Consider the following 21508-nt stretch of genomic DNA (forward strand, 5'->3'; position numbering starts at 1 on the left):
TACATTTCGAGTGTTATTCCCTTTCCCGGTTTCCGGGCAAACATCCCCCTCCCCCCTCCCCTTCCTTATGGGTGTTCCCCTCCCAACCCTCCCCCCATTGCCGCCCTCCCCCCATAGACTAGTTCACTGTGGGTTCAGTCTTAGCAGGACCCAGGGCTTCCCCTTCCACTGGTGCTCTTACTAGGATATTCATTGCTACCTATGGGGTCAGAGTCCAGGGTCAGTCCATGTATAGTCTTTAGGTAGTGGCTTAGTCCCTGGAAGCTCTGGTTGCTTGGCATTGTTGTACTTTTGGGGTCTCGAGCCCCTTCAAGCTCTTCCAGTTCTTTCTCTGATTCCTTCATTAGGGGACCTATTCTCAGTTCAGTGGTTTGCTGCTGGCATTCGCCTCTATATTTGCTGTATTCTGGCTGTGTCTCTCAGGAGCGATCTACATCCGGCTCCTGTCGGTCTGCACTTCTTTGCTTCATCCATCTTGTCTAATTGGGTGGCTGTATATGTATGGGCCACATGTGGGGCAGGCTCTGAATGGGTGTTCCTTCAGTCTCTGTTTTAATCTTTGCCTCTCCCTTCCCTGCCAAGGGTATTCTTTTTCCTCATTTAAAGAAGGAGTGAAGCATTCACATTTTGATCATCCGTCTTGAGTTTCGTTTGTTCTAGGGATCTAGGGTAATTCAAGCATTTGGGCTAATAGCCACTTATCAATGAGTGCATACCATGTATGTCTTTCTGTGATTGGGTTAGCTCACTCAGGATGATATTTTCCAGTTCCAACCATTTGCCTACGAATTTCATAAACTCGTTGTTTTTGATAGCTGAGTAATATTCCATTGTGTAGATGTACCACATTTTCTGTATCCATTCCTCTGTTGAAGGGCATCTGGGTTCTTTCCAGCTTCTGGCTATTATAAATAAGGCTGCGATAAACATTGTGGAGCACGTGTCTCTTTTATATGTTGAGGCATCTTTTGGGTATATGCCCAAGAGAGGTATGGCTGGATCCTCAGGCAGTTCAATGTCCAATTTTCTGAGGAACCTCCAGACTGATTTCCAGAATGGTTTTACCAGTCTGCAATCCCACCAACAATGGAGGAGTGTTCCTCTTTCTCCACATCCTCGCCAGCATCTGCTGTCACCTGAGTTTTTGATCTTAGCCAATCACACTGGTGTGAGGTGAAATCTCAGGGTTGTTTTGATTTGCATTTCCCTTATGACTAAAGATGTTGAACATTTCTTTAGGTGTTTCTCAGCCATTCGGCATTCCTCAGCTGTGAATTCTTTGTTTAGCTCTGAACCCCATTTTTTAATAGGGTTATTTGTTTCCCTGCGGTCTAACTTCTTGAGTTCTTTGTATATTTTGTATATAAGGCCTCTATCTGTTGTAGGATTGGTAAAGATCTTTTCCCAATCTGTTGGTTGCCGATTTGTCCTAACCACAGTGTCCTTTGCCTTACAGAAGCTTTGCAGTTTTATGAGATCCCATTTGTCGATTCTTGATCTTAGAGCATAAGCCATTGGTGTTTTGTTCAGGAAATTTTTTCCAGTGCCCATGTGTTCCAGATGCTTCCCTAGTTTTTCTTCTATTAGTTTGAGTGTGTCTGGTTTGATGTGGAGGTCCTTGATCCACTTGGACTTAAGCTTTGTACAGGGTGATAAGGATGGATCGATCTGCATTCTTCTACATGTTGCCCTCCAGTTGAACCAGCACCATTTGCTGAAAATACTATCTTTTTTCCATTGGATGGTTTTGGCTCCTTTGTCAAAAATCAAGTGACCATAGGTGTGTGGGTTCATTTCTGGGTCTTCAATTCTATTCCATTGGTCTATCTGTCTGTCTCTGTACCAATACCATGCAGTTTTTATCACTATTGCTCTGTAATACTGCTTGAGTTCAGGGATAGTGATTCCCCCTGAAGTCCTTTTATTGTTGAGGATAGCTTTAGCTATCCTGGGTTTTTTGTTATTCCAGATGAATTTGCAAATTGTTCTGTCTAACTCTTTGAAGAATTGGATTGGTATTTTGATGGGGATTGCATTGAATCTGTAGATTGCTTTTGGTAAGATGGCCATTTTTACCATATTAATCCTGCCAATCCATGAGCATGGGAGATCTTTCCATCTTCTGAGGTCTTCTTCAATTTCTTTCCTCAGTGTCTTGAAGTTCTTATTGTACAGATCTTTTACTTGCTTGGTTAAAGTCACACCGAGGTACTTTATATTATTTGGGTCTATTATGAAGGGTGTCGTTTCCCTAATTTCTTTCTCGGCTTGTTTTTCTTTTGTATAGAGGAAGGCAACTGATTTATTTGAGTTAATTTTATACCCAGCCACTTTGCTGAAGTTGTTTATCAGCTTTAGTAGTTCTCTGGTGGAACTTTTGGGATCACTTAAATATACTATCATGTCATCTGCAAATAGTGATATTTTGACCTCTTCTTTTCCGATCTGTATCCCTTTGATCTCCTTTTGTTGTCTGATTGCTCTGGCTAGAACTTCAAGAACTATATTGAATAAGTAGGGAGAGAGTGGGCAGCCTTGTCTAGTCCCTGATTTTAGTGGGATTGCTTCAAGTTTCTCTCCATTTAGTTTAATGTTAGCAACTGGTTTGCTGTATATGGCTTTTACTATGTTTATGTATGGGCCTTGACTTCCTATTCTTTCCAGGACTTTTATCATGAAGGGGTGTTGAATTTTGTCAAATGCTTTCTCAGCATCTAATGAAATGATCATGTGGTTCTGTTCTTTCAGTTTGTTTATATAATGGATCACGTTGATGGTTTTCCGTATATTAAACCATCCCTGCATGCCTGGGATGAAGCCTACTTGATCATGGTGGATGATTGTTTTGATGTGCTCTTGAATTCGGTTTGCCAGAATTTTATTGAGTATTTTTGCGTCGATATTCATAAGGGAAATTGGTCTGAAGTTCTCTTTCTTTGTTGTGTCTTTGTGTGGTTTAGGTATAAGAGTAATTGTGGCTTCATAGAAGGAATTCGGTAGGGCTCCATCTGTTTCAATTTTGTGGAATAGTTTGGATAATATTGGTATGAGGTCTTCTATGAAGGTTTGATAGAATTCTGCACTAAACCCGTCTGGACCTGGGCTCTTTTTGGTTGGGAGACCTTTAATGACTGCTTCTATTTCCTTAGGAGTTATGGGGTTGTTTAACTGGTTTATCTGTTCCTGATTTAACTTCGATACCTGGTATCTGTCTAGGAAATTGTCCATTTCCTGAAGATTTTCAAATTTTGTTGAATATAGGTTTTTATAGTAAGATCTGATGATTTTTTGAATTTCCTCCGAATCTGTAGTTATGTCTCCCTTTTCATTTCTGATTTTGTTAATTTGGACACACTCTCTGTGTCCTCTCGTTAGTCTGGCTAAGGGTTTATCTATCTTGTTGATATTCTCAAAGAACCAACTTTTGGTTCTGTTGATTCTTTCTATGGTCCTTTTTGTTTCTACTTGGTTGATTTCAGCTCTGAGTTTGATTATTTCCTGCCTTCTACTCCTCCTGGGTATATTTGCTTCTTTTTGTTCTAGAGCTTTTAGGTGTGCTGTCAAGCTGCTGACATATGCTCTTTCCTGTTTCTTTCTGCAGGCACTCAGCGCTATGAGTTTTCCTCTTAGCACAGCTTTCATTGTGTCCCATAAGTTTGAGTATGTTGTATCTTCATTTTCATTAAATTCTAAAAAGTTTTTAATTTCTTTCTTTATTTCTTCCTTGACCAGGTTATCATTGAGTAGAGCATTGTTCAATTTCCACGTATATGTGGGCATTCTTCCCTTATTGTTATTGAAGACCAGTTTTAGGCCGTGGTGGTCCGATAGCACGCATGGGATTATTTCTATCTTTCTGTACCTGTTGAGGCCCGTTTTTTGACCAATTATATGGTCAATTTTGGAGAAAGTACCATGAGGAGCTGAGAAGAAGGTATATCCTTTTGCTTTAGGATAGAATGTTCTATAAATATCCGTTAAGTCCATTTGGCTCATGACTTCTCTTAGTCTGTCTACATCACTGTTTAATTTCTGTTTCCATGATCTGTCCATTGATGAGAGTGGGGTGTTGAAATCTCCCACTATTATTGTGTGAGGTGCAATGTGTGTTTTGAGCTTTAGTAAGGTTTCTTTTACATATGTAGGTGCCCTTGTATTTGGGGCATAGATATTTAGGATTGAGAGTTCATCTTGGTTGATTTTTCCTTTGATGAATATGAAGTGTCCTTCCTTATCTTTTTTGATGACTTTTAGTTGGAAATTGATTTTATTTGATATTAGAATGGCTACTCCAGCTTGCTTCTTCTGACCATTTGCTTGGAAAGTTGTTTTCCAGCCTTTCACTCTGAGGTAGTGTCTGTCTTTGTCTCTGAGGTGTGTTTCCTGTAGGCAGCAGAATGCAGGGTCCTCGTTGCGTATCCAGTTTGTTAATCTATGTCTTTTTATTGGGGAGTTGAGGCCATTGATATTGAGAGATATTAAGGAATAGTGATTATTGCTTCCCGTTATATTCATATTTGATGTGAGGTTATGTTTGTGTGCTTTCATTCTCTTTGTTTTGTTGCCAAGACGATTAGTTTCTTGCTTCTTCTAGGGTATAGCTTGCCTCCTTCTGTTGGGCTTTACCATTTATTATCCTTTGTAGTGCTGGATTTGTAGAAAGATATTGTGTAAATTTGGTTTTGTCATGGAATATCTTGGTTTCTCCATCAATGTTAATTGAGAGTTTTGCTGGTTACAGTAATCTGGGCTGGCATTTGTGTTCTCTTAGGGTCTGTATAACATCAGTCCAGGATCTTCAGGCCTTCATAGTTTCTGGCGAGAAGTCTGGTGTGATTCTGATAGGTCTCCCTTTATATGTTACTTGACCTTTTTCCCTTACTGCTTTTAATATTCTTTCTTTATTTTGTGCGTTTGGTGTTTTGACAATTATGTGACGGGAGGTGTTTCTTTTCTGGTCCAATCTATTTGGAGTTCTGTAGGCTTCCTGTATGTCTATGGGTATCTCTTTTTTTAGGTTAGGGAAGTTTTCTTCTATGATTTTGTTGAAGATATTTACTGGTCCTTTGAGCTGGGAGTCTTCACTCTCTTCTATACCTATTATCCTTACGTTTGATCTTCTCATTGAGTCCTGGATTTCCTGTATGTTTTGGACCAGTAGCTTTTTCCGCTTTACATTATCTTTGACAGTTGAGTCAATGATTTCTATGGAATCTTCTGCTCCTGAGATTCTCTCTTCCATCTCTTGTATTCTGTTGGTGAAGCTTGTATCTACAGCTCCTTGTCTCTTCTTTTGGTTTTCTATATCCAGGGTTGTTTCCATGTGTTCTTTCTTGATTGCTTCTATTTCCATTTTTAATTCCTTCAACTGTTTGTTTGTGTTTTCCTGGAATTCTTTCAGGGATTTTTGCGATTCCTCTCTGTAGGCTTTTACTTGTTTATTAATGTTTTCCTGTGCTTCCCTAAGTGTGTTCAGGTCTTTCCTGAAGTCCTCCAGCATCATGATCAAATATGATTTTGAAACTAGATCTTGCTTTTCTGGTGTGTTTGGATATTCCATGTTTGTTTTGGTGGGAGAATTGGGCTCCGATGATGGCATGTAGTCTTGGTTTCTGTTGCTTGGGTTCCTGCGCTTGCCTCTCGCCATCAGATTATCTCTAGTGTTACTTTGTTCTGCTATTTCTGACAGTGGCTAGACTGTCCTATAAGCCTGTGTGTCAGGAGTGCTGTAGACCTGTTTTCCTCTCTTTCAGTCAGTTATGGGGACAGAGTGTTCTGCTTTCGGGCGTGTAGTTTTTCCTCTCTACAGGTCTTCAGCTGTTCCTGTGTCTTGAGTTCACCAGGCAGCTTTCTTGCAGCAGAAAATTTGGTCTTACCTGTGGTCCCGAGGCTCAGGTTTGCTCGTGGGGTGCTGTCCAGGGGCTCTCTGCAGCGGCAGCAACCAGGAAGACCTGTGCCGCCCCTTCCGGGAGCTTCAGTGCACCAGGGTTCCAGATGGTCTTTGGCTTTTTCCTCTGGCGTCCGAGATGTGTGTGCAGGGAGCAGTCTCTTCTGGTTTCCCAGGCCTGTCTGCCTCTCTGAAGGTTTAGCTCTCCCTCCCACGGGATTTGGGTGCAGAGAACTGTTTATCCGGTCTGTTTCCTTCAGGGTCCGGCGGTGTCTGTGGCAGGGGTCCTGCCGCTCCTGGGCCCTCCCCCACGGGAACCCAGAGGCCTTATACAGTTTCCTCTTGGGCCAGGGATGTGGGCAGGGGTGAGCAGTGTTGGTGGTCTCTTCCGCTCTGCAGCCTCAGGAGTGCCCACCTGACCAGGCGGTTGGGTCTCTCTCTCACCGGGTCTGGGAGCAGAGAGCTGCTGCGGGCCGGGATCCGCGGGTCAGGATATGAATTCTTAATGATGATCTCATAAGCTATTCCTTGTTTGGAAAATCTCCTTTTGACTTGAAGATTCCCTGACAGTTTTCTGAGCATTGAATTTAATTCTGCACTATGAACCAGAACATGCTAACGTGTGGTTATTTCTATCTTCATGAGAGTAGAGGCAGCTGTGAATTATAAGCTAAGGAGTGCTATTTAGTACAGCTTACCTTCTTTTAGATTCTTCAGTATTTCCAACAAATTTGATACCAATACAGAAATACACGTGTATAATAATGTAGCATAATGACTGCAGATACACACACTCCCTTAACATCTAGCCTTCAAAATGTTTTCTAGTGTTATTTTTCTCTTTAATAACTTGTGGCCACATTCTCTAATTTTTCCTGGTCCACATTTCAAGAATCATTCATTCAAAATGCTTCCACCCACAAGTGTTTCAGATCTTTTATGGTTTGAGATGTGAAAGGCTCATCCTAGATTTGGGCTTTAAAAAGCTATAGCTATTACACAAATTAAGGAATCAAGTAAACCAGGGCCGCTTGACTTTCTAGAAGCCACAGTCCAAGACCTTGTGAGGCTTAATCACAGCATCGGGAAGCTCTTCAGTGCAAAGTTTATGTCTCAGCTACCCTTTTTACCTCTTCCAGTCTGAGGAAAAGCTATTTGCTACTTGAGAGCATAGATGGTCAAAGGCAGATGCAGAGCCATGAAGGGTCTTTCCATGGACCTGGGACTCAAATGCCATCTGGAAGATGCACATGCCACTAAACCCGGCCTTATTCGGACAGCATCTTAGTGTCTCAGAGCCAATTCTGTCTGTTCCCACACTACCTGAAGCTGTCAGGTATATGAGATAGATGTGTTGACATCCTTAGAATTTTCTGTAAGAAGTTTTCACTGTACTTAGGCATGTATTATAATCAAGAATAGGGATATTGCAGGTCTCTGAAGAAAAGAATCTAATGCAATTCTCCAAATATACAGAGAAGAATTATAAAATTCCACTTTGAGGAGCCCCACTTAAAAGATATTCTACAAAAGGGTAACCTGATGCAATATTGGTAAATAGCATAAACAGTTCTCCCAGAATTCTAACTGCCATCTTGTCTGAGAATTTTAAATGCCGGATTTCAGTTTGCTAACTGACAAGGAAGGAAGAAATCGTTTACAATGTGGCTTTCTTTCTATATCCAGTAACTCATAAATGTGAAGTTGTGGTCAGATGTGGCTGATCATCATTGTTATTGCTTTTCTAGAAACAAGAAAAAAACTCATTATTCACTCTAAGATAACAACACAACAGCTTCCTTACCTGAGGGAATTACTACGAGTTTTGTCCCTTTGGCAAATATTTTGACCCACGATGTGCCTGACACATTGTTCAGAGCTTCTACAAATACGTGAGCCTCTCTTGAGCTTCAGTGCAATAAGCCAGTTAGGAACTCTTATCTTAGAAAGATAACATGGATTCCTTAGGGAAGTTTTGTATCATCCAATAGTTTGTAAGTTTCCTTCACAAATTCTTCTCTTCTGTTAGGTAGTGATGACTGGAAAGTGTAAACAGACAGTGGGAATGGTAAAAGGTAAAGAGGGCTGGGTCACGCCACAAACCAGCTACTTTTCTAACTTACCAGGAAATGTATTCTCAGAATTAAGTCTCTCCTTTTTTGTGTGTGATTCTCAGAGGTTTAATTCTGATGAAACTGGTATGATAAGTCACCAAGGTGCCTCTGTTCTCAGAAATGCCAAGGCCACTTCTTCAATAATTTGTGGTTTCTTGAGGGAGAATACTGTTTAGCAATGGCAATGGAAATGTACCAACCAAAATTTAAAGATGGTGACCCAAGCCCTGCATGGCTAGTGAAGAAACGAGCTCTTAACATCAGGATTCTCTATCAGGGTGGTGCCTACTAGGAAATGGCTTCAACTTCCTTTTTCTCACATATAAGAAAATAAAATTATACAATTCTATCTCCCATGGAATCATGCATTCCTTATTTACAGTAGAAAGCAGTAACTAAAATCTGGTATTTGGAAAATCTGGAAAAAAGAAAAAGTGTCCCCTGAAGGCAGTTTGGTAAACTCAGGTTGCTCACCCCAATAGGAGGAGAGGAATGTCCAGAAATGTTCTGGAGCCCAGCTGAAAGTCCTACCAGACCCGACTCACTACCATGTCCAAGACTCAAGAGTCCAGGCATGCATTTCCTGAGCACACATGAACTCTGTTCCAGAGGATGAAAGACTGTTGGTGATCAGAACAACTATCAATGGCCCACTCAGAGCCACCGAGCCAGATGAGAGGACAAAACCATAGAAGAAAACTATATCCCAAATACAGTTTTACATGTAAATGTTAAAATTTTAGTTTTATTTCTGTGAATATTTTGCCTGCATATGTGTATGTAAGAACATACATACAGTGCCCACAGAAGCCAGAGAAGGCATGAATCCCCTGGAACTGGAGTTACGGGCAGTTATAAGCCTTCATGTGGGTAATGGGAACCAAACCCGTGACCCCTGTAATAACAGAAAGCACTTGTACTAAGTTACCTCTCCATCTCCCAACTGGCATTTTGAGACAAAAGAATAGTTTATACATTGAGTTCACATCAGTTCTTTTCCAGAAACGTTGATGTTGTTTACCGACTTCTGTTGCTAACTAGTTGGGATTTCTGTAAGAAAGTTGAGCAGGCTATTTGCTTCCTATATCTATATCTATCTATATCTATATCTATATCTATATCTATATCTATATCTATATCTATATCTATATCTATATCTCTATCTCTATCTCTACCTCTACCTCTATCTCTATCTCTATCTCTATCTCTATCTCTATCTATCTCTATCTCTATCTCTATCTATATCTATATCATCTATATCTATATCTTTATCTATATCTATATCTAAATCTATCTATTTACATGTATCTGTATCTCTATATATAATGTGTATGTATATATATATATATATGTACATATATATGTATATGGTATTTTCCTAAAAATATATACTATATCTATTGACCTGTGTGAGAGGTGAAAGGCAGACACTTACACAGACTAGTGTCATTTTGATTTCACAGGTGCCATCACAATCTAATGACAATTCCCCATTCACACTCTCTTTCCAGGTTATGCCACGGTGAGAACTAAAGCTAATCAAAATGTTTTCTAAAAGAAGCTTGACTTGGCAATCATCATAGGAGAGACAGGAAAAGGCACAAAGACAAGTGCAGTCACCTTTGTAGGTCACCAGTTTCAGACCCATTCTCGGCTTTAGCTTCCTTATTTGCAGTGATAACTCTGAGATAAATGAAACTTAAGTCCCAGTGTTATGCCCAGTCCTGATAGCTGTGAACCCATGAATAAGAGCACTGACGGCTCTTGGTGATCTTAGGACTGTGAGGGAAGCCAAGGAGCAGGGATAGGAAGGTTTTCTAACAGGTACCTTAAGATGCTGAGACACTGTAAGATCCCAGGAGGCACAAAAGTATGTGGCTTCATCTGATGTGATACCATTGTTGACTAACAGGCTAAAGGTACCTTCATTCTTATCTGTGTCCAAGTGGGAGATGGTTTTTTTATGTTTTCTATACTATCTAACAGGTTTCAAGCAGTATTTGATTATAATAATCACACAGGAAGAGTTTCATTACTATACACAGTATAGAATATGATGAGAATTCCACAGTCATAGAAGAAAATTTCAGAGCCTTATGAATAGTAAAAACCCTTCATAGGTGCAGAGTTTCCCCAGAGTCTGAAGCTTGATTCCAAGTATTATAATAATCATATAGCTATACACTATGCACACTATTGTAAATGAACACCTTCTGTTTTTATCCTCTTCATAATTATACATTTTCAGTAAAGTATGTTGAGTAGCAAAAGAGGAATCTCTTATTCATCAAGGTGTGCTACAAAAGTTGTTTTACTAATCAAATTTTAAGTAAAAATGTGATTTTCCACTTTTTCTACTTGAATTTATTAATATAAAGAAGCTGCTTACTTGTTTAAAAAGTGAAGTTATTGTGCACATAGTTTGAGAAGTGATAGCACCAGAGAGAATAAGAAAGAGAAAGATGAAAGGAAAGAAGTCGGGGTGGAGAGAAAGAAGAAAAAGAAGGGGGATGATGGAGGTGATTAAGAAAGTACTGAAATAGATGTTAGATAATAAAAGCCATAGAAAAATGCTAGATAATAGATGATAGGTATATAGATTATGGATAATAGATGACTGATAAGAGAATGATGACAAGTAACTAGGAGATGATAGATGGCAGATAAATGTATAAGTATATAGATTATATATACTGAATAGCCAGCTAAATGATAGTTAAGAGATAGATAGATAGATAGATAGATAGATAGATAGATAGATAGATAGATAGAAGATACATAGTCCTTGAGGTCTACATTTGAAATTTCTTTTGAATGAAACTTACAAACATTGTTGCTCATGCTACATTTAACCTGGAATACTTGGAGGTAGGCTATTAGAGACAGGGAGAATTTACATCAACCCCAACTTTAGACTTTTAATAATCTGGAAAAAGAAATCTGCTTTAGACCTTCTTTGGCTGTTGAGTGTTGCCATTAAATGGTCAACTTAAAGATCCTTTATGTCCCTTGTACCATTTTAACAGGCATTAAAAACAGGCCTGCTTATTTTAGTCAGCCCCGCATAATTAGTTGTCTAAATGATTTCATCCACTAATATGCGCTAAAAACCCAGACCAAGTCTTAACAGTTATTCAATAATATTAGTTATTTAATGATGGATGAGTACAGGCATTACAAAAACTTTATCTAGATTATTTGGTGATACCTTTCAATAGTTTAATAAAGTTAATATCATATTCTCCATTGCAAATTAGGAAAATGAAATCAAAGATATGTAATTTAACCAAAGCAAAACAGACAATTTCAGGGAATGGATATGTAACAAAGACTCATTTAGTTAGTACTGAGAAATATGGAATGATAAAAAAATTAAGTTGCACACATCTTAGATAACTCTTGGCATCACAAAGTCTAATATCATGTACAGGACACTCCAGAATACCTGCCTAGTTGTCAGGTTGGAGACCATACCACCAACAGCTGCTATTTACAACCTCACTATACCCTGCCTGACAGTACAGCTCCCCATTCCCTCTATGGCGGCTCAAGCAAGACACCAACTGGTGATGTCAAAGGTAATACAGCTCCCAACTGTGCTGGTGTCAGGCCAGCTTTCTCATTCATAGATGAGTATGGATACCTCTAGGCCAGAACTTCAAGCGTCATCTATCTGATATAAAACTATCTAAGCCTAGGGAACAACAAAAAGAGATCAAAACATCCATTCAGTAAAAGTAGGCCAGAAACTCATGCCAAACACCAAACCAGAAAATTGCCTCCATGTGTGCCAAGACCAATTTTAAAACATGAGCTACATAAAAAGCCCACACTATGTTTCCTCCTAAATTACTAAACAAGTAATCCCCAGTGAGAGCAATTTAAACAAAACTTCATAAAATAATTATTAAGTTATAGATATTTTCTGGGAAAAGATAAATATTTTCTAAGAGAACATGAACTCATTCCCAGATGGATGCAAAGAGGCTAAGAATAAAATGTCTGGGTGAATGCTCAGAGAGAACGAGCAAACAAAATATCAAAGACAATTCAGAATATGAAAATAGAATTGAACCAAGTGAAAGATGTGGAAGAGAAGTTAGGCTAAACCAATGCTAGAAGTAAAAACTTAGTAAGTCAAATAAAAGGCAAGGTGGAAAGTCTTCATCAGTAGAATAGTCATGGTGACAATAGGATACCAGTGACTGAAGATAAGCTAGAGTAGTCGACTCAATCAGTCAAAGAGCATAATAAATCTTAAGAAGCACAGGGATGGAGTTCCTTGCTCCCAAACCTCTTGGGAGAGAGAGCTCATCCCCTGGACAGGTGGGCACTCCTGAGACTTCAGAGCGGGAGAGACCACAAATACTGTCCACCCCTGCCCACATCCCTGGCCCAAGAGGAAACTGTACAGGGCCTATGGGAACGGGAAGACAGGGGCACCCAAGTGGCAGGTCCCCTGCGGTCCAGACACCACCCAGATCTGAAGGGACCCCATCAAAAGCTCCCTGCACCCAAATCCCATGGGAGAGAGAGCTAAACCTTCAGAGGGCAGATATGCCTGGGAAGTCAGAAGAGACTACATTCTGCCCACATTTCTGACTCCACAGGAAAACACCTAACGCCATCTGGGACCCTGGTAAATGGGGGCCCTGGGAAAAGGTGGCGCAGGCCCTCCTGCTTGCCACCCTCACAGAGAGCTAAAAAGCAGCCACCCAGGAGCCACTTCAGCTGCAGGACCACAGGTAAGACCAACTTTTCTGCTCCAAGCGACCTGCCTGGTGTGCTCAGGACACAGTTCCACAGGAACAACTGAAGACCAGTAGACAGGAAAGACTACACACCTAAAAGCAGAACACTCTGTTCCCATAACTGGCTGAAAGAAAACAGGAAAACAGGTTTACAGCACTCCTGACACACAAGCCTATAGGACGGTCTAGCCACCTAGAAAAGCAGAACAAGGTAACACCAGGGACAACCTGATGGGGAGAGGAAAGCACAGGAACCCAAGCAACAGAAACCAAGATTACATGGCATAATGGGAGCCCAATTCTCCCATCAAAGCAAACACTGAATATCCAAACGCACCAGAAAAGCAAGATCTAGATTTAAAATCACGTTTGATCATAATGATGGAGGACTTCAAGAAACACACAAAGAACTCCCTTAGAGAAACACAGGATAACACACATAAACAAGTAGAAGCCTATAGTGAGGAATCACAAAAATCCCTGAAAGAATTCAAGGGAAACCCAATCAAACAGGTGAAGGAATTAAAAATGGAAAGAGAAGCAATAAAGAAAGCACAAAGGGAGACAAGCCTGGATATAGAAAACCAAAGGAAGAGATAAGGAGCCATAGTTACAAGCATCACAAACAGAATACAAGAGATAGAAGAGAGAATCTCAGGAGCAGAAGATTCCATAGAAAACATCGACAAAACTGTCGAAGATTATTTAGAATGGAAAAAGCTACTGGTCCAAAACATACAGGAAATCCAGGACTCAATGAGAAGATCAAACCTGAGGATAGGGTATAGAAGAGAGTGAAGACTCCCGGCTCAAAGGACCAGTAAATATCTTCAACAAAATCATAGAAGAAAACTTCCCTAACCTAAAGAAAGAGATGCCCATAAACATACAAGAAGCCTACAGAACTCCAAATAGATTGGACCAGAAAAGAAACACCTCCCATCACATAATAGTCAAAACACCAAATGCACAAAACAAAGAAAGAATATTAAAAGCAGTAAGGGAAATAGGTCAAGTAACATATAAAGGCAGACCTATCAGAATTACACCAGACTTCTAACCAGAGATTATGAAAGCCAGAAGATCCTGGACAGATGTCATACAGACCCTAAGAGAACACAATTGCCATCCCAGGTTACTGTATCCAGCAAAACTGTTAATTAACATGGATGGAAAAACCAAGATATTCCCTGACAAAACCAAATTTACACAATATATTTCTACAAATTCAGCCCTACAAAGGATAATAAATGGCAAAGCCCAACATAAGGAGGGAAGCTACACCCTAGAAAAAGCAAGAAAATAATCATCTTGGCAACAAAACAAAGAGAAGAAAAGCACAGAAACATAATCTCACATACAAATATGAATATAACAGGAAGCAACAATCACAATTCCTTAATATCGCTCAACATCAATGGCCTCAACTCCCCAATAAAAAGACATAGATTAACAAACTGGATATGCAACAAGGACCCTACATTCTGCTGCCTACAGGAAACACACCTCAGAGACAAAGACAGACACTACCTCAGAGTGAAAGGCTAGAAAACAACTTTCCAAGCAAATGGTCTGAAGAAGCAAGCTGGAGTACCCATTCTAATATCAAATAAAATCAATTTTCAACTAAAAGTCATCAAAAAAGATAAGGAAGGACACTTCATATTCATCAAAGGAAAAATCCACCAAGATGAACTCTCAATCCTAAATATCTATGCCCCAAATACAAGGTCACCTACATACGTAAAAGAAACCCTACTAAAGCTCAAAACACATAGCACCTCACACAATAATAGTAGGAGATTTCAACACCCCACTCTCATCAATGGACAGATCATGGAAACAGAAATTAAACAAAGACGTAGACAGACTAAGAGAAGTCATGAGCCAAATGGATTTAACAGATATTTATAGAACATTCTATCCTAAAGCAAAAGGATATACCTTCTTCTCAGCTACTCATGGTACTTTCTCCAAAACTGACCATATAATTGGTCAAAAAACGGGCCTCAACAGGTACAGAAAGATAGAAATACTCCCATGCGTGCTATCAGACCACCACGGCCTAAAACTGGTCTTCAATAATAATAAGGGAAGAATGCCCACATATACGTGGAAATTGAACAATGCTCTATTCAATGATAACCTGGTCAAGGAAGAAATAAAGAAAGAAATTAAAGACTTTTTAGAATTTAATGAAAATGAAGGTACAACATACCCAAACTTATGGGACACAATGAAAGCTGTGCTAAGAAGAAAACTCATAGCTCTGAGTGCCTGCAGAAAGAAACAGGAAAGAGGTTATGTCAGCAGCTTGACAGCACACCTAAAAGCTCTAGAAAAAAAAAGCAAATTCACCCAGGAGGAGTAGAAGGCAGGAAATAATCAAACTCAAAGCTGAAATCAACCAAATAGAACAAAAAGGACCATAGAAAGAATCAACAGAACCAAAAGTTGGTTCTTTGAGAAAATTAACAAGATAGATAAACCCTTAGCCAGACTAACGAGAGGACACAGAGAGTGTGTCCAAATTAACAAAATCAGAAATGAAAAGGGAGACATAACTACAGATTCAGAGGAAATTCAAAAAAATCATCAGATCTTACTATAAACGCCTATATTCAACAAAACTTGAAAATCTGCAGGAAATGGACAATTTCCTAGACAGATACCAGGAACCGAAGTTAAATCAGGAACAGATAAACCAGTTAAACAACCCCATAACTCCTAAGGAAATAGAAGCAGTCATTAAAGGTCTCCCAACCAAAAAGAGCCCAGGTCCAGACTGGTTTAGTGCAGAATTCTATCAGACCTTCATAGAAGACCTCATACCAATATTATCCAAACTATTCCACAAAATTGAAAGAGATGGAGCACTACCAAATTCCTTCTATGAAGCCACAATTATTCTTATACCTAAACCACACAAAGACCCAACAAAGAAAGAGAACTTCAGACCAATGTCCCTTATGAATATCGAGGCAAAAATACTCAATAAAATTCTGGCAAACCGAATCCAAGAGCACATCAAAACAATCATCCACCATGATCAAGTAGGCTTCATCCCAGGCATGCAGGGATGGTTTAATATACGGAAAATCGTCAACGTGATCCATTATATAAACAAACTGAAAGAACAAAACCACATGATCATTTCATTAGATGCTGAGAAAGCATTTGACAAAATTCAACACCCCTTCATGATAAAGGCCTGGAAAGAATAGGAATTCAAGGCCCATACCTAAACATAGTAAAAGCCATATACAGAAAACCAGTTGCTAACATTAAATTAAATGGAGAGAAACTTGAAGCAATTCCACTAAAATCAGGGACTAGACAAGGCTGCCCACTCTCTCCCTACTTATTCAATATAGTTCTTGAAGTTCTAGCCAGAGCAATCAGACAATAAAAGGAGGTCAAGGGGATACAGATCAGAAAAGAAGAAGTCAAAATATCACTATTTGCAGATGATATGATAGTATATTTAAGTGATCCCAAAAGTTCCACCAGAGAACTACTAAAGCTGATAAAAAAACTTCAGCAAAGTGGCTGGGTATAAAGTTAACTCAAATAAATCAGTAGTCTTCCTCTACACAAAAGAGAAACAAGCTGAGAAAGAAATTAGGGAAATGACACCCTTCATAATAGATCCAAATGATATAAAGTACCTCGGAGTGACTTTAACCAAGCAAGTAAAAGATCTGTACAATAAGAACTTCAAGACTCTGAAGAAAGAAATTGAAGAAGACCTCAGAAGATGGAAAGATCTCCAATGCTCATGGATTGGCAGGATTAATATAGTAAAAATGGCCATTCTACCAAAAGCGATCTACCGATTCAATGCAATCCCCATCAAAATACCAATCCAATTCTTCAAAGAATTAGACAGAACAATTTGCAAATTCATCTGGAATAACAAAAAAACTCAGGATAGCTAAAACTATCCTCAACAATAAAAGGACTTCAGGGGGAATCACTATCCATGAACTCAAGCAGTATTACAGAGCAATAGTGATAAAAACTGCATGGTATTGGTACAGAGACAAACAGATAGACCAATGGAACAGAATTGAAGACTTGGTACAGAGACAGACAGATAGACCAATGGAACAGAATTGAAGACCCAGAAATGAACCCACACACCTATGGGCACTTGATTTTTGACAAAGGAGCCAAAACCATCCAATGGAAAAAAAGATAGCATTTTCAGCAAATGGTGCTGGTTCAACTGGAGGTCAACATGTAGAAGAATGCAGATCAATCCATGCTTATCACCCTGTACAAAGCTTAAGTCCAAGTGGATCAAGGACCTCCACATCAAACCAGATACACTCAAACTAATAGAAGAAAAACTAGGGAAGCATCTGGAACACATAGGCACTGGAAAAAATTTCCTGAACAAAACACCAATGGCTTATGCTCTAAGATCAAAAATCGACAAATGGAATCTCATAAAACTGCAAAGCTTCTGTAAGGCAAAGGACACTGTGGTTAGGACAAAACGGCAACCAACAGATTGGGAAAAGATCTTTACCAATCCTACAACAGATAGAGGCCTTATATCCAAAATATACAAAGAACTCAAGAAGTTAGACCGCAGGGAGACAAATAACCCTATTAAAAATGGGGTTCAGAGCTAAACAAAGAATTCACAGCTGAGGAATGCCGAATGGCTGAGAAACACCTAAAGAAATGTTCAACATCTTTAGACATAAGGGAAATGCAAATCAAAACAACTATGGGATTTCACCTCACACCAGTGAGAATGGCTAAGATCTAAAACTCAGGTGACATCAGATGTTGGCGAGGATGGGGATAAAGAGGAACACTCCTCCATTGTTGGTGGGATTGCAGACTGGTAAAACCATTCTGGAAATCAGTCTGGAGGTTCCTCAGAAAATTGGACATTGAACTGCCTGAGGATCCAGCTATACCTCTCTATACCCACAAGATGCCCCAACATATAAAAAAGACACGTGCTCCACTATGTTCATCACAGCCTTATTTATAATAGCCAGAAGCTGGAAAGAACCCAGATGCCCTTCAACAGAGGAATGGATACAGAAAATGTGGTACATCTACACAATGGAATATTACTCAGCTATCAAAAACAATGACTTCATGAAATTCGTAGGCAAATGGTCGGAACTTGAAAATATCATCCTGAGTGAGGTAACCCAATCACAGAAAAACACATATGGTATGCACTCATTGATAAGTGGCTATTAGCCCAAATGCTTGAATTACCCTAGATGCCTAGAACAAATGAAACTCAAGACGGATGATCAACATGTGAATTCTTCACTCCTTCTTTAAAAGGGGAACAAGAATACCCTTGGCAGGGAATAGAGAGGCAAAGATTAAAACAGACACAGAAGGAACACCTATTCAGATCCTGCCCGATATGTGGCCCACACATATACAGCCACCCAATTAGACAAGATGGATGGAGCAATGAAGTGCAGGCTGACAGGAACCGGATGTAGATCTGTCCTGAGAGACACAGCCAGAATACAGCAAATACAGAGGCGAATGCCTTCATTAAACCACTGAACTGAGAATAGGACCCCTGTTGAAGGAATCTTAGAAAGGACTGAAAGAGCTTGAAGGGGCTTGAGACCCCATATGAACAACAATGCCAACCAACCAGAGCTCCCAGGGACTAAGCCACTACCCAAAGACTATACATGGACTGACCCTAGACTCCAACTGCATAGGTAGGAATGAATAGCCTAGTAAGAGCACCAGTGGAAGGGGAAGCCATTGGTCCTGCCAAGACTGAATCCCAGTGAATTGTTGATTGTTGGGGGGAGGGAGGTAATCGGAGGAGGATGGGTAGGGGAACACCCATAGAGAAGGGGAGGGGGAGGGGCTAGGGGGATGTAGGCCTGGAAGCCGGCAAGGGGAATAACAATCGAAATATAAATAAGAAGTATTCAAGTTAATAAAGATTAAAAAAAAACCACAGGGATGTGCTGGAGAGATGGCTCAGGCGTTAAGATCACTCTCTGCTCTTCCAGAGGTCCTGAGTTTAATTCTCAGCAACCACATGGTGGCTCACAACCATCTGTAATGGGATTTGATGCCATCTTATGGGGTGTGTGAAAAGAGCCACATTGTATTCACATACATAAAAAAATAAAATAAATCTAAAAAAAAGAAAAAGTAGCACAGGGATGCAACATTTGAGACCTTTGGGACATGTGAAAGAGCAAATCTATAATTAAGAGATAGAAGAATGAGGCGAATTCAAGGGCAAAGACATGGAAATAAAATTTACCTAAACTATTGATAATCCCATGTTATACATCACCTCTATTAATTATACTAATATTAGTAATATAAAAAAACTCATTTTTCTTATTTGCCTTCTTCTTGCCTGTCTTTGTCTTTGTGTGTCTGTCTCTCTGTCTCTCTCCACCTGTCAGTCAGTCTCTATCTGCCTCTCCGTCTCTCTTCTCCTCTGCAGTAGTGTTGCCCAGGCTACTCTCAACGTCATCCAGTCCCTGCTTCATCCTCCCAAAGGAGATTAGCACAACATCTATTTAAGTATACTTTCTGAAATCAGAGTTTTTCCACATTAATTACAAGTATCATTGCAAAACATGGCTCTCATTTTAATGGACAAAAGGAGAATTGAATTTCAGAGGGGACAATAAGTGACCGTTTTTCAGGATCATGCATTGAGTTTATCACAAATGTTATGTTCCAACCTAGAAACAGTTTAATGAAGGTTTTGTAGTGATGTAACAAGAGTCAGTCATAAATCACGGCACTTTTTAAATGCTTTGGTGAAAATATCAAGTGGATGGATTATAGCAAAGTGGGGAAATCCCTACCAAAGGCACCAGACAGTATCTCACAGAACGTTCGCCTGTGGCGCAGGGCCAGCTCGTGGGCTGTTAGCATATTCCAAAAGGTTTACCTGTTAGACATAAAGATGCTCATCAAATACAAATAAGAACAATTAAAAATGATTAAGGACTTAAAGCTAGTTCAGGATGATTTGGTATCAGGACTACAACACTTCATTTCTTCACCATCGTGGATGTTCTAAAAGACAGCTCTCCCTGGGAACTTCATGCCACCGAAAGTAGATTCCAAGGACTTGGGACAGGAATCTGTATTTTTTTTAATTTTTAGCATTTTGGCACATTATTTTTTGGAATTACTCAATCATTCCACTATTAAACTTAGAATAATCATAATTGTCAAAGATTGTTTCTTATATTGGTGTTTTATGAGGTACAGGGAGATTTCTTCCTCTTTTTGTTAACTTATTGTTTCATATACCCATATAACACATTGTAGGCACACTAACTAGCCTCCTCTTTCTTATTCAACTCATCCCCAACCCCATCTTCCTAGGCAGTCTAGCAACTACAGTATGATTTTCGTTTTGTTTTTTAATTTGTTCTGTGGCCCATTGCATCTCCTGATGCTCTTGCTCTGAACTCACGATTTTCTTTGCAGATCACTGAAGTATATGAAGGATATAGACCAAGTTTTGTTACATTGACCCACCTCTCAAAAACTGCCCATTGGTCTCTAATATCCCCCAATCAAGCTGATTATTTAGTTACAGGTGCTACAGTCACTAGTTTCTTCATTATCAACTATAAGTTGTAACTTAAGACAGATCTCGTAATCTCTGAAGATCCCCAGTGTTCGTGAAGGTACTGGGAAACTGTACCAGGAAATATCACTGTCGGATTTTTGTCTCTCCTCCATTTAACCCTCTTCTGACTTAATTCTAAGCCATTCAGTCACTGCAAACTTCTGTGCAGAGTTAACAAAAGACTACTTCATTCTTGGAGTTCTCAGTCCTCTATTTGAATAACTCTCAGATACCCTAACTGAGTTAGTGTGGGGTCTATCCTGTCTTTAGTCTGTAATCCACAGGACTTCGGACCGCACTGGGTAAACAGAACCCAGGATGTGTCCCAGAAGCTCCAAGTGCTGTGGGTAAGGAAAGCTCTTGTGGCCCTTGGCTGAGCATCAAGTGGCTTTGCTTGCCAAGAAGGATGTGGGTGGCACAGATGGCAAATGGTTCTTATACAGGCTGGTCTAGAAGCTCTAATGTTGTGTATGCCCACAGCGCACAGTAGTAGGTGGCTTCATCTTCTTTCTTCAAGTAATTTAATGTCAAGGTTGAAGTAGAAGTTTGAAAATCTTTTCTTGCTTCAATTTTCTTATTCTTCCCGTCTAAGGGGCGTTGATTGTAGCTTGACCTGACAAATATTAGATACTCAATCTGTTGGTTTGTTTTCTGCCGGTACCAATGTATAGGTGTGGTGCCGAAGTCTGGAACAGAAACTATACAGGGTATTTGGGCACTCTGATCTGTTGCTCTGGTGACTGACATTTTCGTTTGCTTCAACTGCCCAAGCCCAACTGCAAGGAAAGAGAAAAGTCCTCATGAGCAAATCAAACAGTATTTGAAGAAATGGAAAGGAGGATGCTTTCACTGCCTCCTGCACACAGAAATGTCTACTTACAAACCCAGAGGCAGGAGAAGGTGAACCATCTCAGGAGCAGCATCCCAGTGGGTGAGCCGCTTCACGCAGAGGCAAGAAGTGCTCTGCAAGCTGGTATTTCAGGTTACCAGCAGGAGATTGGGCTGTCCTATCTCAGAAAAATGCTGTCTCAGAAAAATGCAGATCTGGAGGTTCGGACCCCCCAGGGTTGGTCTTGGTCTGCTCCAGTTCTGAGAAGTTCTGGGGTTTCCTGCCTCACAGCTGCAGATCTGATGTATC

The 21508-nt window shown here is 39.9% G+C and overlaps 1 gene segment (V, D, J or C); it reads right to left on the reverse strand.

Moving 5' to 3' along the window:
• The window catches only part of LOC148000174 (T-cell receptor gamma chain C region 5/10-13-like), a 34075-nt gene extending 12782 nt beyond the window's left edge, over nucleotides 1-21293 (reverse strand). Inside the window, 4 exon segments of the C gene segment in view lie at nucleotides 7692-7748; nucleotides 8930-8937; nucleotides 20849-21146; nucleotides 21251-21293. Of these exon segments, the coding sequence occupies nucleotides 7692-7748; nucleotides 8930-8937; nucleotides 20849-21146; nucleotides 21251-21293 (406 nt within the window).
• Between the last annotated feature and the right edge of the window lie 215 nt (nucleotides 21294-21508).

The sequence above is a fragment of the Rattus norvegicus genome, chromosome 17 (assembly GCF_021556685.1).
Source record: "Rattus norvegicus strain SHRSP/BbbUtx chromosome 17, alternate assembly SHRSP_T2T, whole genome shotgun sequence".
Taxonomy (NCBI): domain Eukaryota; kingdom Metazoa; phylum Chordata; class Mammalia; order Rodentia; family Muridae; genus Rattus; species Rattus norvegicus.